Below are 20,827 nucleotides of genomic sequence, written 5' to 3'. Positions count from 1 at the left end.
CAGCAGCAACTGGCTGTGTGAGCGACTTTGTACATTTAGTGAGTGTCTTGCTAGAGTTTCACAGAGAGCAGCCGTAATAGGATCGGTAACTGCTTTTAAGTGCAGGCAGCAATGGAAAATAGCCTTTACACTCTTTAAGCAACTTCAAACTCAAACCAGTTTTCAAAGCGTGACTTGAAATACCCAGAATGGAAAGAAAAATGGGTTCATCATACAACCCAAAAAAACTGTATATGTTTTAATGACAACATGAGAAAACTCCAAACATAATTAACTCTCATGAAACAAAACTGCTCTAGCTTTATCTCAGAATTGCAGCTGACTGATGCACAACCTGCAGTAGTTTTTTGAGATCATTACCCCCTTTGCATATTTTGACCACTATTGGCACTGTGGAGCAATGTTTTGATGAGGACACATGTTTGTATGAGCAAAACATAATGGACAAATGTAGTGTTGTCATTCACACTATTCTACTGATTCACCGTTGGTGGCAGTGGACCCAGTGTATTAAGTGTGAAGCATGTTATTTGGAGCTTGTGCTTCTTGTGCTTTACAGGGAGAGCTTGGACCAGCAGGTCCCAGAGGAGAGGATGGGCCAGAGGGGCCAAAGGGACGCTCAGGTCTTCCAGGAGATGCTGGTCCTCTCGGCCCATCTGGTGAGAAGGTAAGCTCCCTCAAGCTGCTACGTTGGCTCCTATGAATTATTTTTGATGTGATCCTTTAGACACCTAGGTTTTATACTGGCTGATAAAACAGAATAAACATTAACATTATAAACAATATTTTGAATCATCAGTCAAGTTTGATTCAGTATGATGGAGCAGCGTGGGCGGCATAAAATGGAGGTTTAACTGTTGTTAATATTTTTTATTGGTGAACTGAACACTGAGTAAACTGTTGCTCACAATATTTCAGACATTGTGTTGAAAAAAACTTAATTAACTTTCACTAAAGGCTTAAAAATAGGCTGTAACAGATGTTGAGCATAATTGAGATTGTGCTAACAATTAATTTACAATCTGATTTGGCAAGTCGTTATTTGTCTAGCACAAAAAGTTGGAGTGAAAACCAGTTATGTTCTGCAGTAGCCAGAGTCATGTGCTAACGTTTCTGCCTTTAAACACTGAACTGTATGTGTTTAAAGGCAGACATGCACACATGAATGATGATGTTGTTTTTGCACAAAGTAAAAATGCTAAGGTTCTAACAAATATGGTTTACATTCGTATCAACATGAGTCTGCTGCAGTGTTCATGTCTTGCATCCAGGTTTCTGTATTTCTGTATTCATCATTTGTTCTTTTTAGACTTCTGAAATTTGTTGTTGACATTTTACCCACTAATTGAGAAAAATTGCAAAAAGCAGTCTGAAATATTTAATATATATCAGGACACAATTATCATACAACATTTAATTGCATAAGCTGCCTAGTGGGCAATGCTTAGTAAGTCCAATATGCTTTCAAGTAAATTTAAAAACTACATTTCTTTCTTTTTTATAGGGTAAACTTGGAGTTCCTGGATTACCCGGATACCCAGGAAGACAAGGACCAAAGGTAACTGCACACATATTTCTAAAAGAAGTTATTGTTATTGACTGATTTGAGTGTAGAGTTAACATCCTAGCAGCGAGGGACACTATTTGGTATCACTACACCTTTGTCATTTTGTGTTTTTGAAAGAGAATGAAAATGTGCACACACATCTGCATGTGAAGGTTGCTTTGCTGAACTTTTGATGGCTCATCCTTCAGCCTCTCTGCTGAAGCAGAGCTGCCGTTTGACAACTGGACATGCTTGAAGCTCCCTGATCAAAGAGATGGGGAATTTGAATATGCCTTTTGGTGTCAACAGACAGCTCCTGATATGACAACAATAAAGAAACTGCTTTTATTTATGTCGCAGTCTCGTGTTGCATTTAATCAGGGATATGTCATGGAATACAAAAGATTTGTCTCTCACTGACTAATTACTCTTTGTCACACACAGGGATCTCAGGGTTTCCAAGGTTTCCCTGGCGCCAACGGAGAGAAGGGAACTCGGGTAAGTGGGATAGACTTCTTATTATTCTCCTCATACATAGAAGGGATGGATCGATACAGGCATAGCATTCAAGACAGGCTCCTGTCCCATCTCTGGATTTATCAACCTAGAGGAAGTTGTGTGCCTCTGAAATAAAGATTTTTACCAAGGACAGAAACACAGTTGAATTCCTTTTTCATTACCACTTACACAACTCATTTTGAAACACCCATAGCATTGTTTATCACTTCTGTGGTACTTGAGCAATGTTTCATTTGCTTTGTTTAAGGGATGGGTCATTAGCTCGCCTGCAAGAGTAATGGTTTGTCACCACGAGTGGAGCAAGGCGCATAAAGCTTTTCATCTTCACAAAACATTTGAGAAGTTTATGAGACCGTGCTCGCAGACACCAGATGATAATAGGGCCATTAACATACTTTCACGGCACTTCTTTGAAACTCGAAAGCCACACTAAAGATGTAATTGTTTTTCTCATTAAAGTTGTATGCAGTCTGCGTAATGGTAATATTTCGGTAAAATCATTATATTCTTCATTATTGTTCATTAAAATGCCCTTTTCTGTCTGAGTAATGAGTGATGGTAAGTACTGATGGTAATTTCTAAATAGGTGATTTGTAATTAATGATAAATGTCATCTCAGAGCTTAAATGTGCTTGCAGTTATTAGTGTCTCCTGGCATGAGGTTCCTTCTTCTACAGGATGCAACCTCTTAATGAAGCGACCGACTCCTTTGATCATTCTGTGTGTTCTTCGTGTCCACAGGGAACAGCAGGAAAGCCTGGCCCACGCGGACAGAGAGGACCAACGGTAAGTCTTACTCAGCATACTCGTGCCTATACACAGATGGCGAGCTTGGCACCTGAGTGAAAGTGGAGCCACGACCTGCCTAAAGGGGATTCCAAACTGAGACAATAATTACGCTTAGCATTTTACCGTCACAGATATCTCTTTGGATGCTTTCTATGACTTTAATCACGTTCTCTTTTCTCAAGGGCCCTCGAGGGGAGAGAGGACCAAGAGGACCTACAGGAAAAGCTGGACCAAAGGTCTGTACAATACTTCACTGCCACTTTTTTGCATATAATGAGGTACAAGTTCATCATTTACTTCTTATTTGGTCTTTTCAGGGCAACTCAGGAAATGACGGCCCACCAGGACCTCCCGGTGAGAGGGTATGTACCATCACGCTGTCATCCACTATCATTCTAGCCAGCAGCACATATCAGTTCCCACAAGAGCCAACTGATTATTAATCAGCAGACATTTGTTTTTTGCTTTAGGGTCTGCCAGGGCCTCAGGGACCAACAGGTTTCCCAGGACCAAAGGGCCCTCCTGTAAGTCCGAACTCATACATCACACATCTCTCTTTTCATCGTATTCTCTACGTACTGTTCTGTGCTGTATATTCAATATATCTGTGTATGCCTCAGGGACCTGCAGGGAAAGACGGATTGCCTGGACATCCTGGACAGAGAGGAGAGACTGTGAGTAACTGGTCAAATCACTCATCTCTTTGTCTTTATTCCATACAGTCAGTGTGATAATTGTTTTTTTGTTTCTGTAATGCACAGGGATTTCAAGGCAAGACCGGACCCCCTGGACCTCCAGGTGTGGTTGGACCTCAGGTGAGTCTAAGTCATTGACTATCTTACTGTAATGGATTACTGGATTTAATTGGTTGCATTCTGTGTTGTAGAGGTACTGTCCAAAATGTGTGTGCACAAAAAGACATCAGGAAGCTTTAGGCTAACATTAAGATTTGCACCACTAATGCTACCGGAACACTTTTTGTTTGTCTTACAAAAATACAAGAACAATTTCATATTAGCATTGGGCTCTTCATCCATTATGCATAAACATTTAACAGACTCTCAGCTACTCTAATGCAAGCTGAGAACATTGATGATAGTGGAGCTGTATGTGGCCTTAATGACTAGTAGGCCTCCCACACAGCAAATGCTCAGCTTCTCCTGCCATGTTTTGTAATAGATGGTGAAATTGTAACATGTTTTTTATTTTTTTGTATTTAAACTGCTGATTTTGCTCACAATGTTCTCTCTGCCTTCCTCCAAACTGTAGTTTCTTTTCTTCACACCGCCTCTGCAACTGGGTTTTATTCTGCGGTGTCCATAATTGTGCGTGTGCGTGTGGGTTTTTTTACTGTAGGGACCAACTGGTGAGACTGGACCAATGGGAGATCGTGGCCACCCTGGACCCCCAGGCCCACCTGGTGAGCAGGGTCTGCCCGGAGCTGCAGGGAAAGAAGGAGCCAAGGTAAAATATGAATATATGAAGCTCCATTTACTGTCCAGTTTGTTTTAGTATGCTGTTAGCATAGTAGCACTGGTAACATTTGAGTCCCAACATTGCACTGAATACAATTAATGTTATTGTGCTTTGGCCCTTCAGGGTGACCCTGGCCCTGCTGGCCCAGCAGGTAAGGATGGCCCCCCTGGACCAAGAGGTTTCCCTGGAGAGAGAGGTCTTCCTGGACCTGTGGTTAGTATTACGTTCTGCAAAGTACAGTGGCTCTTCACAAATTCAATATCTCACACCTTGGTTATTGCATAATAGTTCTGGGCTATTGAATCACCATAAGACTGTGCTAAACCTCAAGAATCAGACATGATACCAGATCTCTGAGTGGGCTTGAGTGGGACAAGAGGAACAATAGGCTCTAGGCTGTTTTTTTATTTTATTTATTTTTAATTTCAACTTGCTAAGTCATTTCCTGATAGTTATGCAAGCCATATTTTTTTGACTCCAGACTTGTGGGCAGGAACAGATTTTCATTTAACTTTAAGCTGCAGAAATTACATGATTCACCTGTTCTTCTGTAGTGTAACGGATGTTTGCTGCAGTTTTGGTAAATAACAGTTTTTCCTGTCTGCTCTCTGTCTCCACTTTGGGGAGTAGTGGATGCTTTCCATCTCATGCTGAGCCTGTTTGAAGTGGGGAGTCCAGTGTAGGGCAGGCTGTGTGCTTCCCCAACAGATGTGTTTGTTTTCTGAAGCTTTCATTTTATTTTGTTCTGCAGGGGGCTCACGGCCTAAAAGGGAATGAGGGTCCTCATGGCCCACCTGGCCCTGCTGTGAGTACAATTTACTGCATCCGCAATCTCATTCTCTAACTTCATTCTCACCTTAAATGTTTTGTCGTCATCTCTGGGAATTGTCTTTCTAGTAAAGTTCTCACCCTTAATTGTTCCCGGCTCTCACATAATAACTATAATGATATGCACAGTTTGGTGCTTACATAAGTTGGATCTGCACTATTTGGCAGCAAAGATGGTAATATGATTTTAATTCACTGGTAAAACTCTGATGTTCATTCAGCAATAAAATAATATTGTGCACTGTAGGGTTCACCTGGTGAGCGTGGTCCTGCTGGCCCAGCTGGTCCTACAGGTCTTCCTGGACGTCCTGGCCCCCAGGGACCTCCAGGGCCTGCTGGAGAGAAAGGTGGACCGGTAAGAACATGAAATAATAGAGAATGCTGCAACAACAACAAATAGAGATTTCAAGGATTAATATTTATTTACAACATGGTCTTTCACTATGAACTCAAAGGGAGAAAAAGGACCTCAAGGTCCAGCTGGAAGAGATGGTATTCAGGGACCAGTGGGTCTACCAGGACCCGGAGGACCTCCTGGACCACCTGGAGAGGATGGAGACAAGGTAAGTAACTTTGTTTTTCTATGCAAGTAAGGATAAAAGTGCATTAAAGCATTCTGTCTTTTAGCCTTTTGCAGTGCACACGCACATTCTCACAAACACAAACATATAGTAATGGAACATTTGCCACCTCACAAAGAGGCAAAACTTAACAGTTAGGATTCAAGCCAGATATCTTCTTGTGTCTTTCCCTGTGACCTTAAACACTCTAAAGGGAATTTGTCTGACAGTTTGCATTGATTAACAGATCTTTAAAAGGTGAACCTGTTTTGTTGCTGCTTTGTACCCTTCTGTACAAACAGCCAGAGGAGAGGGAGGAATTTTGTGGCAGTGACAGAATGTGTGAAAGTGACCCTTTAGTATTCAGAAGCAAGAGCAACTTATCATCCCCTCTAAAACATTTGCAGGAAGATCAGCTACGGAGATACTCAGAGGATAATCTCTTATCCTTTGAAGAATGCCTCAGTTCTTAACTGGCCTTACAATGGTCCCTGTGGTGCAGACGGACACAGAAAATACAGAGGGTATTTGCCATACAGATAAAATAGATCTCACAAGCTAATGTTCACACACATTCAGACACTTTCTCATTATAAGCCTTGTCCACAGGGAGATGACAACTCCAAGGCCTTCATCTAAAAGACTAATACTACCTCACAAAGCACGTTGTGTGACTCAAACACTAAAGTAAATGCTTTTGGCTTTCAAAATTATTAGCATTATTTCTCCAAACACCCACAGCATGGGGGTGCTTTAAAAAAACGGTGCAAGGTTCTTTTTTTATGGGAATTGTAGTGCAAACAGTGATTGAGATGGGACTAATTATCCATTCTGTTTTGGCTGGTGGTAGCACCAGTGACTCAACTATTATGATAAGCCCCCCTCACATGTTAACTATATTTGTCACCATTTGACAGAGAAGGGGTGACGTAGATGATATGAAAATATGTCTTTCCAAACTGAGATTTGGTTGAGTTTATGTTTGAGAACATTATGTCATCTGACATGTTTTTATTACTTCAAATAAACATTGTAATCATTTCAATCCTCAGGGAGAGATTGGAGAGCCAGGCCAGAAAGGAAGCAAGGGTGACAAAGGAGAACATGTAAGTTATTTATTATTATTCCTTTACTCATAATGTTAATCGACAAGATATTCAGGCTTATGGAAATTTCTTATCAATATCATTTTAATGTGTCCCTTCTACTCTGCAGGGTCCACCTGGTCCTACTGGTCCTCAAGGGCCTGTTGGAGCTCCTGGTCCTGCTGTAAGTTTGCAGATTTGGTTAGGTATTCAGATAAATTAGAGCCTCGTTTAGGTTATGTTAGTGCCTCCAACATGTGTATCTCCTGATTGTGACCACTTTATTTGTCACATTGTGCAGGGTGCAGATGGTGAGCCCGGTCCCAGAGGTCAGCAGGGTCTGTTTGGACAGAAGGGAGATGAAGGAGCAAGAGGATTCCCTGGACCTCCAGGCCCAGTGGGGCTGCAGGTGTGGACTACAATGCAAAATACAAACCATGATTAAATGTGAGCATTAAGAAACACTGAGGGAATATGATTAACCCATCTGCACGCTTTTCAGGGTTTACCAGGTCCACCTGGTGAGAAAGGTGAAACTGGAGACGTTGGTCAAATGGTAAGAGCTTACTGAACAATTGATATGTTTCAACCATCCAACTGACTTTATTATTATTCAATACGTTTCACTGTAAACAGTATACAAGCAAAATGTGTTTCTTCAAGCTGTCTCTTCTCTTCTCGTAGGGTCCACCTGGTCCACCTGGTCCCAGAGGCCCCTCCGGACCCCCAGGAGCTGATGGCCCTCAGGGACCTCCTGGTGGCATTGGAAACCCTGGTGCTGTTGGAGAAAAGGTAAACTTTTAGGTCAACACATAAAAGTACAGTTTTGATGGCATTTGTAGGCATAACATTGTTCATATACTTAGAGTAACAGCTGCATCTCTAATGCTAGTTGACAGACCTGTAAACACAGACATCTCAATTTGATAGTAAATGGATTTGTCTTATAGGTAATTAATAAAATGCACAATGTTAATCACTTCAAAAATGTAAGTGTTTACTGTTCATCAGGTGTGCAGCTTAACAATATATGTATCATTATCTACCAAACTATTTTGGGCACATAGTTATTCACAGATGGGGGCTGACTGCTGTCATCATGGGCAGATGATGTTCTCCTGAAACATTATTTTCACTGAACAGCGTAAATCTACCACCCCTGTGAATACTGAATTTTGACTACTGTATGATCACAATTGTGTTTTGGGACTCTGCACCTTCCAGAGAAGAACAGTTTTCTCCGTGTGTGAAACTGTCTTTGGCTTTGTTTTCCAGAGGTGGTACCCCTGGAACAGTTAAAAAAAACGAAAAAGTAAAGAATTTTGAAGCGAGGTAAACAGAACTACTCTGAATTGATGTCATGAATCCCAAACCACTATGGCACCAATTTCTGCAACCTGCCTATAGAACAGGTGATGCAGTTTTTATTCAGCCGGTGGAGGTGGCCTAGCAGTTTGTTTGAGTGCTCTGCAGTAAAGACTGTGAATGATACCTGTTCGTAAGACATCAATTAACATTACTCACGTCTGTTTATATGAGAGCCTTTCAAGTGGGCCATGATCATCTACTGCAGAGTGATAGATGCAGAGAAAATCGAATGGACAGGCTGTTAGACCCAACAGTATTATTGCTGTGTGGAGAGAGTATGAATAAATACTCAAAGGCACTGTTCCTGCATTTCTAAGATGACAAATACATTATTAAAGGCGTCTCTCATAAAATCAGATCCCACTCTTATTTTTTGCTCCTATTTAATTATGAAAGGCCTGCTTTGGCAGCTTTTGCAGATGCTGGACTGCAGTGCTGTGCACTTTCTCATTTCTGTCCATAGTGATGGTATGATTTGTTTTATCTAGCTCAGTCAATAGATTCACCTTTTGCTCTTTTATAATCTCCCTGAGGATAGACTATGTTTCACCCGTGCAAACAAACACAGTGCTATTTTGGCTAATCGTGCTTCAGCTGATCTGGCATTTTATTGGCCAGCCCAGGGAGCTGGCAGGCAACTGAGGCTTTTTCTGTAAACACATCCCTCATGTAACAGTGATGAGCAGCTGTCTTTCATGCTTGGTTTTCCTGTTCTCAGCAGATTTTACTAGCAGCCCTTTGGAGGAAATGAGCAGGTTGTGAAGTCAAGGCCTTTGCAAGGCATCTCAGAGCAACATCGCAAAAAGAGCATAGTAGACCCCTAATGCAGTCATGCTTTTAAATAGGCATACCAACTGCTTAGAGTGGATTTATTGACAACAACAAGATGCGTTTAGGAAGACAGCCAGACACTAATTTAGAGTATTGGTAAATGGTCACAACATAGAAGTTTTGTTCATGCTAGAGACAATCTGTATATGTATAATACATTACTATACTGTTTGTCATTGGCCCTGCAGAGATGTGGTGTCAATAGGTGCCTTGTCTCCCAGACATAGCAAGGGCTGATACTGTTCCCTGAAGCAGGTGTGGCAGAGTGCATCTGCAGTAAACCTCAGCAGGGTGGACAATAGTCTAATGTGACAGTGAGTAACGGCAGTGCCCAGTATATAGGTGAGTCAACAGGGCAACTATCCAATAAGGCAACAGGAAGAGAACAAGATATATGGGCAGGGTCCAGGGAGAACAGTCAGGTCAACGCTGTCCTTGCAGCAGCCACCCAAACTGCCTGCGTTTGATGGATTGAAATCTCGTGTGTCATCTTTTTGAATCCCCATTTGGGTGACAAGGGCACAGCAGTGTGAGAGCCGCTGTAAATGATAGATTTTTAGAACCAAGTTAGAAGAACAAATCATCTTTCTGATAATATACGTATTGTCTCCGTTTCTTTCTTATCAGGGAGATGCTGGTGAAACAGGAGAGCCAGGTCTTCAGGGAGAAGTTGGTCCACCAGTGAGTAATCTGATTGTGCTTTCTCCAGGTTTTTTATAGAATGAGAAAAGGAAAGTTTGTCTCCTACGATAATTTCTTTTATAATAATAAATAACTGTAAAATATAATTTAACAATTTAATTTAATTAAAACCCTTCCCATTTTCTACCAGCCTAACTGTGTTAGAATTACTAACTTGCTACGTATAATTCCAGGGTCCTAGAGGAGAACGTGGTGAGAAGGGAGAGGCTGGTCCAGCTGGTGCAGCTGGACCTCCCGGCCCTAAAGGTCCCCCTGGAGATGATGGTCCCAAAGGCAGCCCCGTAAGTTCACCTTTCACCTTCCGTTAAAGAAAATACATTTTATATGCTGTATAAAATGTCAATAAATTTTCAATAAGTTTTCACTTATATCACCTCATACAATTGGATGAATATAAAAGATGTGTGTGTGTGTCTTATCTCTAAAAATAAGCAACTTTTATTTATTTCAGGGTCCAAGTGGTTTCCCTGGTGACCCTGGCCCACCCGGAGAGCCTGGTCCTGCTGTACGTATGGCATGAGTCATTACCTGAACTGTAAATCCATAAATCCAACTCTGTTCTTCACAGAATGTGATTAATGTAATGCTGCAAGACTGAGGTTCTGTTCAATTCTTATGCAGGGGTTAGACGGTCCAGCTGGTGACAAGGGAGATGATGGAGAGCCTGGGCAGCCTGTGAGTACTGTGTGCTCGAGACTGTGTCTTTACTAAAAAATTAAGATGTTATTTAAATTATAAATTGGTTAATTGTCATTCTGTTCCTTTAACTAGGGTTCACCTGGACCCACTGGAGAGTCTGGTCCCTCTGGACCACCAGGAAAGAGAGTAAGAAAACATTATGAATGTCAAAATGCTATTTTTGTTCCACACTATTCATTTCTGACCTCTAATTTATTTTATCCACTTTTAAATAGGGTCCTCCTGGGGCAGCAGGACCTGAGGGAAGGCAAGGAGAGAAAGGAGCTAAGGTAATGTATCCAACAAATATTGCAAATGATTGTCTTTGTTCACTTACAACACTAGAGATGTCCAATAACCCACAAACAAGCAAGCAAGTATTAAATGGTTTGTGTATCCTGCTTCTGTGTAAAGGGAGAGCCTGGCTTGGAAGGTCCCCAGGGTAAGACAGGTCCTGTTGGCCCTCAAGGATCACCTGGCAAGCCTGGTTCTGAAGGCCTCAGGGGTATCCCTGGCCCAGTTGTAAGTACATTGTTTTGTACCTTCATCCCAATTCCTCACAGTCACATTGAAGTTGTGTAGTATTGTAAAAATAGCACTTAATCTACATCTACATCATTTTCCACTAAATTCCAGAACATAAAGGAACAGTGCTATTTTTAGAAACCAGTGCTTTATTGTGAGCAAAGGCTAAAAACATAATGGTATTTCTGTGCAGGGAGAGCAAGGTCTACCCGGTTCCCCAGGCCCAGATGGACCTCCTGGACCTATGGTAAGTAGAAGTGACTCCTTCTGCCTCTTTTAACTAGGTGTTATCTCATGTAATGTATATAACTGAATCTGTACTGATGATTCCTCTCTGATGTGACACTGCTACAGGGCCCTCCTGGCTTACCAGGTTTGAAAGGAGACTCTGGTGTCAAAGGAGAAAAGGTGAGGCACTCCAACACCCTCTCAACTGATCTGAATCTTTTGATGTAGAGCTTAAGCTACAGTAAATACCGTAACATAAACTAATGGAGCTATTAACTAACAAATTGATTTGATCTATTGTTTGCCTCCTGGCTTGAAATCATTATCTTGGTGATTAGAGGAAGTGTCAGATAGATATATTATAGAGCTAATGTTTGTGATGGTGTGTTATTGAGTGTTGTATTGACAGCATGTGTGTGTATTGTTCTGCGCCCTTAGGGTCATCCAGGTCTTATTGGTCTTATCGGACCTCCAGGTGAACAGGGAGAAAAGGGTGACAGAGGTCTACCTGGTCCTCCAGGATCATCTGGTCCTAAAGGAGACAATGTAAGTGACTAAAACTACACTTGGGCAATTAAAAAACAGGTTATATTTAAACTACAGTATCTAAGTAGTGAAAATAGAAGTGCTCTTTGTTCCAATAATGAACCCACTGAAAATTATTGATAGTCTGGTTTATGCATTTTAATCAAACAAACCTTGTTCTGTTGTCATTTAGCAGTTACAAATTTCTGGATTCATTCCCTTTCTCTTTTAGGGTATTGCTGGTCCCGCAGGTCCACTTGGTCCTATTGGTCCTCCTGGATTACCTGTAAGACTGTGCTCATCATATGTGTTGTATTATGGAATATGTAAAATTTAACAGCATGTAATGTCTGAGCCAACACTCATTAACTGGTCATCTCTGCACCTTTAGGGTCCCCCTGGTCCCAAAGGAGCTAAAGGCTCATCTGTAAGTGTTCAGAAACAATAACAGATGTTTATCATAATGCTCACAAGATCATTTGTTATAATTAAGCTTTTTTTTTATTTGTCCTGGTCAGGGTCAAACTGGACCAAAGGGAGAAGCTGGTACACCTGGACCACCTGGTCCTCCTGTAAGTCAAAGCACTAGTCTTTTGAATTGGATCATAATTTTGTATATTATTAGTGTTCACTTAGTTTTATGTACATTTACACAAATCCATCCTTTTGTCTGACTAACTCCCCCTTTCTCTCCATAACAGGGCCCTCCTGGCGATGTTATTCACCCACTCCCCATCCACGCTCCCATTAAGGGCAGATCGCGTAGAAACATCGATGCTAGCCAGGTGCTGGACGAATCACCTGCGGATGCCAACTACAAGGACTATGACGACGGCATGGAGGAAATCTTTGGTTCTCTCAACTCTCTTAAACTGGAGATTGAGCAGATGAAGCACCCGCTGGGTACACAGAGCAACCCTGCTCGTACCTGCAAGGACCTGCAGCTCTGCCACCCTGATTTCCCTGATGGTTTGTATCACATTCCATCTAAAATGAGGAATGAAGTGTACTGTGTAATCTTTCCTTCCTAGATTTTAACGTCTGCACTGAAATAGCATTTATCACACAGCAGGTATAAAAACATTTAGAATAAAGCACAATGTTTCTGTATAGTAGCTGTAACACAGTATGATTTTTCATCTCTGGACAATAAAAAAACTAATCACTGTTTACAGATAGATGTTTTGTTAAAATATGTCTCACTAGGTGTATTATTTGAAATAGAAGAAAACAACCATTTTATTGTGATAAGATATTAAATTTGATACTGCCATGCTTAAGGCAAATAGTAGGATGGAGATTTTAGATGGAGATCGGTCCATCTTGTGGACTTTTTCCCTCTATATAATGTGAGACATAACACAAAGTGAAATGAAATCACATATGCCACTCTATAATTGCACTGTTCCTGTCTTCATCTCTCCAGGTGAGTACTGGATTGATCCAAACCAGGGCTGCTCTCGGGACTCCTTCAAGGTTTACTGCAACTTCACAGCGGGAGGAGAGAGCTGCATCTTCCCAGATAAGAAGTCTGAAGGGGTAAGTCTGGCTTTGTATAGGCAAGCACTTGCACACACACAAAGGGGACAGTCAGGTTGAGGACACAGTAGCAGCAGAAAGAGGCTAGATTCTTTTTTTATTCAGCCTCCAGTTTATGAATTGATTAACTGTAATGTAAGCTTATAGTATAGTATAGTAGATAAGTGTCCCTATTCTTCATATCATATACTAACTGCCATACACTACGTATAAATACCATGAATATTTTAAGACATTGCTATATGCATTGTTAATTTTATTGCACCCACTCATTTATTCAGTGTCTACAAGATTAGCTGGTGTGTTGTTATGAAGAAGACTTTAACAAATGCTAAATCTTTATTTCTGACACTTGGTGACTGCAGGAAGACGACTCCATCATTCAAGCAGACACATTCACTCAGTTTCGTCCATACCCTATTGTTTCAGTGCAATTTTTAGATAGAACGAGGACTTCATCAGCTGTTAAATCCTTTGGCAGGTGACGGACACATTGAGAGGGTTTTTGCTTCATTATGCATGAGTGTGTAGAGGAGAGGAGAGTAGCCGAGTGGTGAAACACTGGAAACACTGTCTTTGACAAGTTGGGGGTTGTGTAATAGCACAGTGCTACAGGCATTTTAATGATCCCACTCACCAAGCCCCAGAGGAGCAGGAGTTTGCTTAAGCTCAGAATAATGAAGCAGACTTTTTATAGCGTGCTAGTGATGGGCTGCTCTCATTTGTGTCGAGGGTGAAAAGAAAAGCCTGTACTGCCCGTCTTCGCACTGAGACTGAAAACACTCACACGCGTTTATATTGGCACAGTTATTATAAGGTCATATATTTATACTGTCCACATACTGAACAGAATTGTACAGTCATACATACTTCATGGATTATGGAGAAAGAGAAAGTCACCACATGCATATACTGTATACTTTGTTTTCTGCTCAGTCCACTCCAGTGAAACCAGCTGAAGGTCACCTTCAAGCCAGCATGGGTCTAATGTATGCCATCTCCCAGCGTTAAGTCATCTCCTGACCATCATTCATTAAAACATTAGGCTATTGATGACTGTTCCATATCACACCCTGCCATCTAATTATAGAGAAATTCATCATTGTCATGCCCGAGACCATTCGAGCTTTGCCCTGTTGGCCAATTCACAGCTTTTAACGGCATAACAAAGTTAGTGCACCATGGCTGCACAGCGCTACAGGCAGCAACAAGAGCTCCTTGTAGGCGATCATTTCTTAATTAATCATTGTGTACTCATGAATTTTTCAGCAGCAATTAGCCACCATCTACAGTTTACACTGTACAAAATGGTTTAATGGCTTACTGAAATCATCTGCCCTGGTCTGGTGGCTCATGCTGAGCTTACTAAATACTGTTTCAGGTCCAGAAGACTCCTCTTAGGTCGCACAGGAGGAGAAAGAAAGGAAAAGCGAAGTCTAAGAGGGAATGTGTTTCCATCTGATTTGTTTCTTTTCTTTAACACTGCTGTTTTTTCCTCTTCCTCTTTTGCGTCTCTCTCGATCCATGCCCCCAGGTTAGGTTCACATCCTGGGTAAAGGAGACTCCTGGTACCTGGTTCAGTGAATTCAAACGTGGTAAACTGGTAAGCCAGACTCCCGACTTTTCCCAATTCCCTTCCCTGAATGCCTCTTATATTTTACAGAGCAAAATGGCAAAATGGCCCAAAGACAAGCCAGGCACATGGTATAGTCACTACAAGAGAGGTTCCCTGGTAAGTGGCTCTGCCTGCGGTCCCAGAGTCTTGGCTGCAGCCCGGACTCTGTGTGCCTGAGGCTCTGCATGGTTCTGGTTCTGCCCTACAAAGTATGTGTATGCAATGGCACCTTGCTTTGTTGGTGGTTACACTCTTCAGCATGATCTGCACTCACCTTCAGTCCAGAAACATACTGTGAGTGATGCTCTTACAAACAAATGGAGGAGAGGCAAACAGAGATGGATCGTGCTGACAAGATTTGACTGTCCTGAACAAATCTGACATGTAATTGAGTTTAATAAATAGAAAACAATGCTGCTGTTTTACTTCAAAAATCCTGACTGTATTATCCACTCTACTATACCTCTGCGACATTAAGAGAGCATCTCCTCAGAGAGACTGTGTGCCCTGACACCTCCATAACTCAAGAGGCATTGCTGTATCTATAGATAGGTGTTTTTGTCCACATTTTTAAATCACCTAAGAGTGAATACATCAATTTACAATTGTCCTTTTTATGCATTAGTTAAAGTTCTGCCTCAGCAGGTCATTTATCCTTTTACAGGGAGAGGAAACATAAATGTCACTCCCTCTCTGCTGAAGCCATTCAGCTGCACTCACATTCCCAGTTTTGCCCTTAAACACTACTTAGACCCAGCAGAGGAGCTCTGAGTCAAGCAGGTCAGGCACTCAGTCACCACCCAGGGGCTTCTGGGTACTTGGTCTCTGTTCACTTGCGGCTGTGATTATGAAGAGGTAATGTTTCTCTGGTGATGTTGGGCTGGATCCTCACGCTGCACGGGGCAGGGAGGGACAGAATGATGAGTGGCTGGGAAAATGCGGAAAGCATGAGACTACCCAACCACTCGGAGGATGAAAACATCACAATAGTGGCACTTTTATGTGAGCCACAGTGCTGACACACATATACATAAATCACAGAGCAAAGTCTAATGTGTTTATGTCTGATGATTGATTTGCCAATTCAGTCAATCATTGGCCTCAAATTGTTGCACAAATAGATGAGTGTCAGTACTCTGGGTTTGTATATGCATGTCTGCTAAAGTGTGTCTGTGTGCGTGTGTGTGAACATTTGCTCAAGAGTAAGTCGAGAACGAACTGATCCAGACTCGCAGGGCGGTTTGTTGCTGTCGCTGCATGGCATGGATGCTGCATGTGCTCTACTGTCAGTAAGTCCCGTTTGTCTGAAAGAAGATGCGATCATGTGGATCTAATGGATTCCTGATGGTTGGTATTCAGATAGTCACTTATGGACAATAAACTGCGTCATGACTGGTTTCAAACACCCTGTCATATCAGTCAGGATTACAAAGTGCCACAATAAGCTTAATGGCATATAGTTCATGTCTCCTTAACTCCTTAACTGGTTAATTACCAGGTAATTTACATATAATTTCTGTAACATATTTCTTATTAAGATTAATTTTTCATGATTCAGCCATAATTCACTTTTATTGGATATATATTTTACATAATTATGGAATAAAAATGTAAATGATGTGTTTAGTTATGCTTATTTTTTCTACTTCGAAGGCCGATTTTTCCACATTAAGCCTTGCACATCAGTACAGCTTCCAGGCATTAGGCATTGCAGATATACTAAATCCTTCCTCCTTCTCTTTATAGTAAAATCACCTGATCTATTGATTAAGAAATGCGTACTGTTGTCCCTATACATATATTTGTACTCTATTTGAGCATAAGGTTAATAATTAATTTAAATCGTCAGTAAACGCTAATGAAAAGACCAAAGCCAACAATAAATTGAACCTCCAATAGATCTCCACTGTTGTCCAGTGATTAAAAATACATCAGACAGTTACCATCAGGGAGTTGACTCTTTCACTGAAACACACAATTTGTCCATTACCAAACATTTCAGTGCAGTGTGCTTCACTATTGCTTCATCATTACAATAAAAACAACTACTACAGATAATTTTAAGTCAGTTTCCAACCCACTGTTTCAATACTGAGCAAATATTGAGAGACAAACCTCCTAGTATTGCTGGTTTTGGGCTTTTCATTCAATGTGTTTGGCAACAAGAAAACTGCAGAACAACATCAGTGTTGTCCTTGGATGACCTAAGAACTAGAAAATTAATTTCTCTCAGTTTTGTTTCTGCCGCCACAGGGAATGGTAGTATATTAACTCTGTATCCTTAGATGGTACCTTCTTTGTCTACCTGTGTTGTCAATAAGAAATACACTCACGAAATCCCAACACAGCAGCAAAGCAGGAAAACAATTTACTAGTCATAAATTAAATCAAAATCCTGGGAGACAGAAACAGGGCGCGGTAGGGACATGAAAGTGTGTCCACTAAATCTTTTTAGGAACTTCAGGATATCCTTCTACTATTCCTTCACTCATTCTTTAATCTCGGTCTCGTCTCCTTGTGTCAAGTTTGCGATGCTCAACTCCATCTGTGTTCCTGTGTTGCAGCTCTCCTACGTGGACGCAGAGGGCAACCCCATTGGCGTGGTCCAGATGACTTTCTTGCGGTTGCTGAGCGCAGCAGCCAGACAGAACATGACGTACAACTGCTACCAGTCGGTGGCCTGGCACGACCAGGAGCAGGACAACTACGACAAAGCCATCCGCTTCCTGGGCTCCAACGATGAGGAGATGTCTTACGATAACAATCCTTACATCCGCGCCATGGTTGATGGTTGTGCGGTAAGTAAAAGATGCGTCAGGTCATTAAGAGACCTGCAAATGTGTGTGATGTTTTTAAGATTTTTTCACACTCACCCTCCTGCTGTGTTTTGTTCTTCTACAGTTGAAAAAGGGCTATGAAAAGACAGTACTTGAGATCAACACACCAAAAGTGGAGCAGGTGCCATTTGTGGACATCATGTTCAACGATTTCGGTGGTTCCACGCAGAAGTTTGGATTTGAAGTGGGCCCTGTCTGTTTCATCGGCTAAGACTGTTTACTGAGCAAATGGAGAAAAAAAAGCATATTTTTGTTTTCTCAGAAAAAAAAACAATTGAATAGGACATTTCTATTTGTACAAAAGTAACTTTTTTTCCATAAAGCAACAAGTATGAGTAAAATGAAATCAAGTTGAGAATACAGTGAAATTCTATACGAATAGAGGAAAACGAAATAACCTTGAAACCTCAGTGTGCCTTCTCCATCACATGCAAGTTTTGAAACTGGATGTCAGATCCTGCCTCCTGCACAACACACTTGCACACACAGTCCTAACCCCATGTCATCACAGTTGATTCAGACTTTTTTTTTTGTCCCAGACAATGAAGGCATCCCTGAGAGCTGCAGCCGTTCCAGACGGTCGCAGTATTTGCCACGGACTCCATCTGATTAGGCTCTTTTCTTTTCTTTAGTTCGGATCTCATGTTTACTTTTCATCTCCCTGGCATTTTCCACTTGTCTTTTGTTAGTCTGTTTGCTGATTCACTACAGGAGCTTTGTTTGTGCATAATTGTCTCCCCATTCTCTTGGAATGGACCTTATATATATATAAATATATATATAAATAATTTTTATGTTTGTAAGTACATTCTGTATATTTTTCCTGGTAATGTTAATTGCTTCCGGCTTCAAAACATGCATGTGACTTTATTAATTGTGAGGTAGGAGATGGTGGATACAGGGATAACATCGAAATTGTAGAAATATACCAAAAGTGAGGAAATTCGACTTGTAAATTGAAAAACAAACAGTAAAAAACAAAAAAAAGTAATTGGGAAGCTGTGTCTTGTTGCAGTTGTGGAGCACATCTTGTTGTAATTTAAGAACAGAATGGAAATAAAAGACGGAAACAAGCTCTGTGATATTATGTGACAGTTGATTTGCGTAACAAAGAAACAAAAAGAATCTTACATTCCTCCTTTTGTGCCCTCTGAACAGAACAACCACCTTAGTGCCAATATCATTAACTTAATAAACAGCTTCTATTTTTTTCCCTAACATACTCAGCTGACTATGCAGTGGGAGATGATGTCACATTTTGAGGAAAACACTAAGAAATCAACAACCTAGGTGCTATTTTCTCTCTTCTGTGGTGCTATGTATTTTTCTATTTTGTGTTGTTTGAATGAAAGGAAATTTGTGGTGATAATATTCCATCACCAGTAGCCCCCTGACTCTCTAAGCCACCATATCTGATGTAGGTGGATCTTTGCTGCATCCATTTTGGTTTTCTGCTTTTTTTTTTTTTTTCATGTTCAGCGGTGGTGTTTCTCTAGATACGCACTCACAGATCAGTGCAGCATGGCGGTGTCTTTTATCTCCTGCTTCAGTGGATCGCACAGATAACAAATGTGTCCGACACTTGTGCCAAATGTTGGAATCACAAGAGGAAACTAAGGTGACGCTGTTGGCTTTTGCATATTGTTGCTCTAAGATGCTGCATTTTTTTGGCTCTTGCTGTTGGATCGTCTGTGCCGCACCAAACTGACTGACTGACTGACTGAGAAGTGGACATGTGATTGGGCCAAAGCGTCCGAAGGGAAAGAATCCCTTAAACTTTCCACCAAAGGTTTTCACATATTCGTTTAGCTTTAATCGCCATTACGGCTGGATGTCAGTTTTTTATGTATGGGAAACAACTTGAAAAGTACTTTTCCTGGACTTAACCACAGTAGAAGCAGGTCACCAAATTAGCCAGATGACAGCGTTTGCTCATGCAGTAATAAAAATACCTTGTTGCCCTACTATTTTTGCCCTTATTGTAATTATGCTTTTTGTTTAAACTATGCACTCTCTATGCTTATGACCACTAGTATCTACCACAGAATTTTTACAGCCCTTCATACATCGTTTATTTCCTTATTTTCTCTTTAGATATGTGACTTGAACAATTTCTGTTAAGATAGCTCGATTTGCTTGTAGATCTTTGGCTTTATTTTTCATTGTGATGCAGTACATCCAAATTGAACGCTAACGTTCTCAGTCAAAAAGGACAAACACATTTTTGTAAATTTCCAGAACCAGCAGTAATGCTGCCATTGTTTTTGTTTTATTTTTTTTATTTTGTAGATTTTTCGTTTGTCTGTCTGTTTGTTTGTTTTCACAGTCTTGTCAAACCTGTGTAAGGATAAGAGGATAGAAGATATATTGGTTTTTGTGTCAATAAATTCAAGTTTACTGTGGCCATCCACTCTTGTATGTCTTTTGAAGCATTAAAACCTATCTGTATGCATGAAATTGTAAAGTTTTTTCTCTTGTTGTTATAAGTGTAGCGTGGCATGATCTCCAGTCCACGTTTTATTCATCAGGATACATCCGTTTTTTCAATGCTAAAGGTGAATATAAAAGGTCATGTCCACAATTGTGAAGTGGAGAGAAAATGATGAACTTGTAACTCTACCAAAGCCAATGTTCGTTTGTAGTATATTTATTGTATTATTTAAAATAAAAAAAAATTAATGTAAAGTGTAAGAGGCCCCCTCTTTACATGCACACAGGAAAACAAAAGCTATTGTCAGAAGGTTGCTGATTTACCACATGCTATTTTACACACTAAAGAGTTGCCCTTCGCCACGTCCATTTAAGTAGCTAGTTATGCATTCATGTTTAGAACCTGTGGGCTGTGTGTATGTGAGAATGTGTGTCTAGGGTTGAATTTAAATGCTAAATGAATGATTGGATGACTGTTTAAGCTGAATAACAAGTGAGGCTACCATTAATTGCTTTATAAAACATGCTCTAATAGTATCAAACAATTCTAGCTCCACAGATGTGACACAACAAAGAAGCTCCTGAGTTGCATCTTCTGATCGGACATGCTGCTGCTGATGTCTCCAACAAAAGCTGCTTAAAGAACATCCCTGACTAGGCATTGTATGGACAGCTAATGTATGTACATCTATCAACATTTATTTTTTTAAACTGCCTGCAGCGCAATCTGATAAGCCAGTAAAAAT

General features: G+C 40.9%; 1 protein-coding gene across 1 annotated transcript in view; it reads left to right on the top strand.

The window, feature by feature from the left end:
• Positions 1 to 20,101, top strand: part of col5a1 (procollagen, type V, alpha 1) — a 64,756-nt gene extending 44,655 nt beyond the window's left edge. Inside the window, exons 30-66 of the mRNA XM_026354310.1 lie at positions 560 to 667; positions 1,505 to 1,558; positions 1,991 to 2,044; positions 2,807 to 2,851; positions 3,037 to 3,090; positions 3,172 to 3,216; positions 3,325 to 3,378; positions 3,475 to 3,528; positions 3,616 to 3,669; positions 4,211 to 4,318; positions 4,454 to 4,543; positions 5,082 to 5,135; positions 5,406 to 5,513; positions 5,614 to 5,721; positions 6,771 to 6,824; positions 6,934 to 6,987; positions 7,105 to 7,212; positions 7,306 to 7,359; positions 7,488 to 7,595; positions 9,630 to 9,683; positions 9,878 to 9,985; positions 10,156 to 10,209; positions 10,326 to 10,379; positions 10,476 to 10,529; positions 10,619 to 10,672; positions 10,797 to 10,904; positions 11,101 to 11,154; positions 11,262 to 11,315; positions 11,574 to 11,681; positions 11,893 to 11,946; positions 12,052 to 12,087; positions 12,179 to 12,232; positions 12,362 to 12,629; positions 13,087 to 13,199; positions 14,734 to 14,802; positions 17,379 to 17,612; positions 17,716 to 20,101. Of these exons, the coding sequence (XP_026210095.1) occupies positions 560 to 667; positions 1,505 to 1,558; positions 1,991 to 2,044; positions 2,807 to 2,851; positions 3,037 to 3,090; positions 3,172 to 3,216; positions 3,325 to 3,378; positions 3,475 to 3,528; positions 3,616 to 3,669; positions 4,211 to 4,318; positions 4,454 to 4,543; positions 5,082 to 5,135; positions 5,406 to 5,513; positions 5,614 to 5,721; positions 6,771 to 6,824; positions 6,934 to 6,987; positions 7,105 to 7,212; positions 7,306 to 7,359; positions 7,488 to 7,595; positions 9,630 to 9,683; positions 9,878 to 9,985; positions 10,156 to 10,209; positions 10,326 to 10,379; positions 10,476 to 10,529; positions 10,619 to 10,672; positions 10,797 to 10,904; positions 11,101 to 11,154; positions 11,262 to 11,315; positions 11,574 to 11,681; positions 11,893 to 11,946; positions 12,052 to 12,087; positions 12,179 to 12,232; positions 12,362 to 12,629; positions 13,087 to 13,199; positions 14,734 to 14,802; positions 17,379 to 17,612; positions 17,716 to 17,862 (3,045 nt within the window). The 3' untranslated portion in view covers positions 17,863 to 20,101. The remainder of the gene's footprint in view (positions 1 to 559; positions 668 to 1,504; positions 1,559 to 1,990; positions 2,045 to 2,806; positions 2,852 to 3,036; positions 3,091 to 3,171; positions 3,217 to 3,324; positions 3,379 to 3,474; positions 3,529 to 3,615; positions 3,670 to 4,210; positions 4,319 to 4,453; positions 4,544 to 5,081; positions 5,136 to 5,405; positions 5,514 to 5,613; positions 5,722 to 6,770; positions 6,825 to 6,933; positions 6,988 to 7,104; positions 7,213 to 7,305; positions 7,360 to 7,487; positions 7,596 to 9,629; positions 9,684 to 9,877; positions 9,986 to 10,155; positions 10,210 to 10,325; positions 10,380 to 10,475; positions 10,530 to 10,618; positions 10,673 to 10,796; positions 10,905 to 11,100; positions 11,155 to 11,261; positions 11,316 to 11,573; positions 11,682 to 11,892; positions 11,947 to 12,051; positions 12,088 to 12,178; positions 12,233 to 12,361; positions 12,630 to 13,086; positions 13,200 to 14,733; positions 14,803 to 17,378; positions 17,613 to 17,715) is intronic.
• The last annotated feature ends 726 nt before the right edge of the window (positions 20,102 to 20,827 follow it).

This window comes from Anabas testudineus, chromosome 12 (genome assembly GCF_900324465.2).
Source record: "Anabas testudineus chromosome 12, fAnaTes1.2, whole genome shotgun sequence".
Classification (NCBI taxonomy): domain Eukaryota; kingdom Metazoa; phylum Chordata; class Actinopteri; order Anabantiformes; family Anabantidae; genus Anabas; species Anabas testudineus.
The sequence above is the reverse complement of the archived record's forward strand: the minus strand, read 5'-3'. Positions and strand labels throughout refer to the sequence as shown.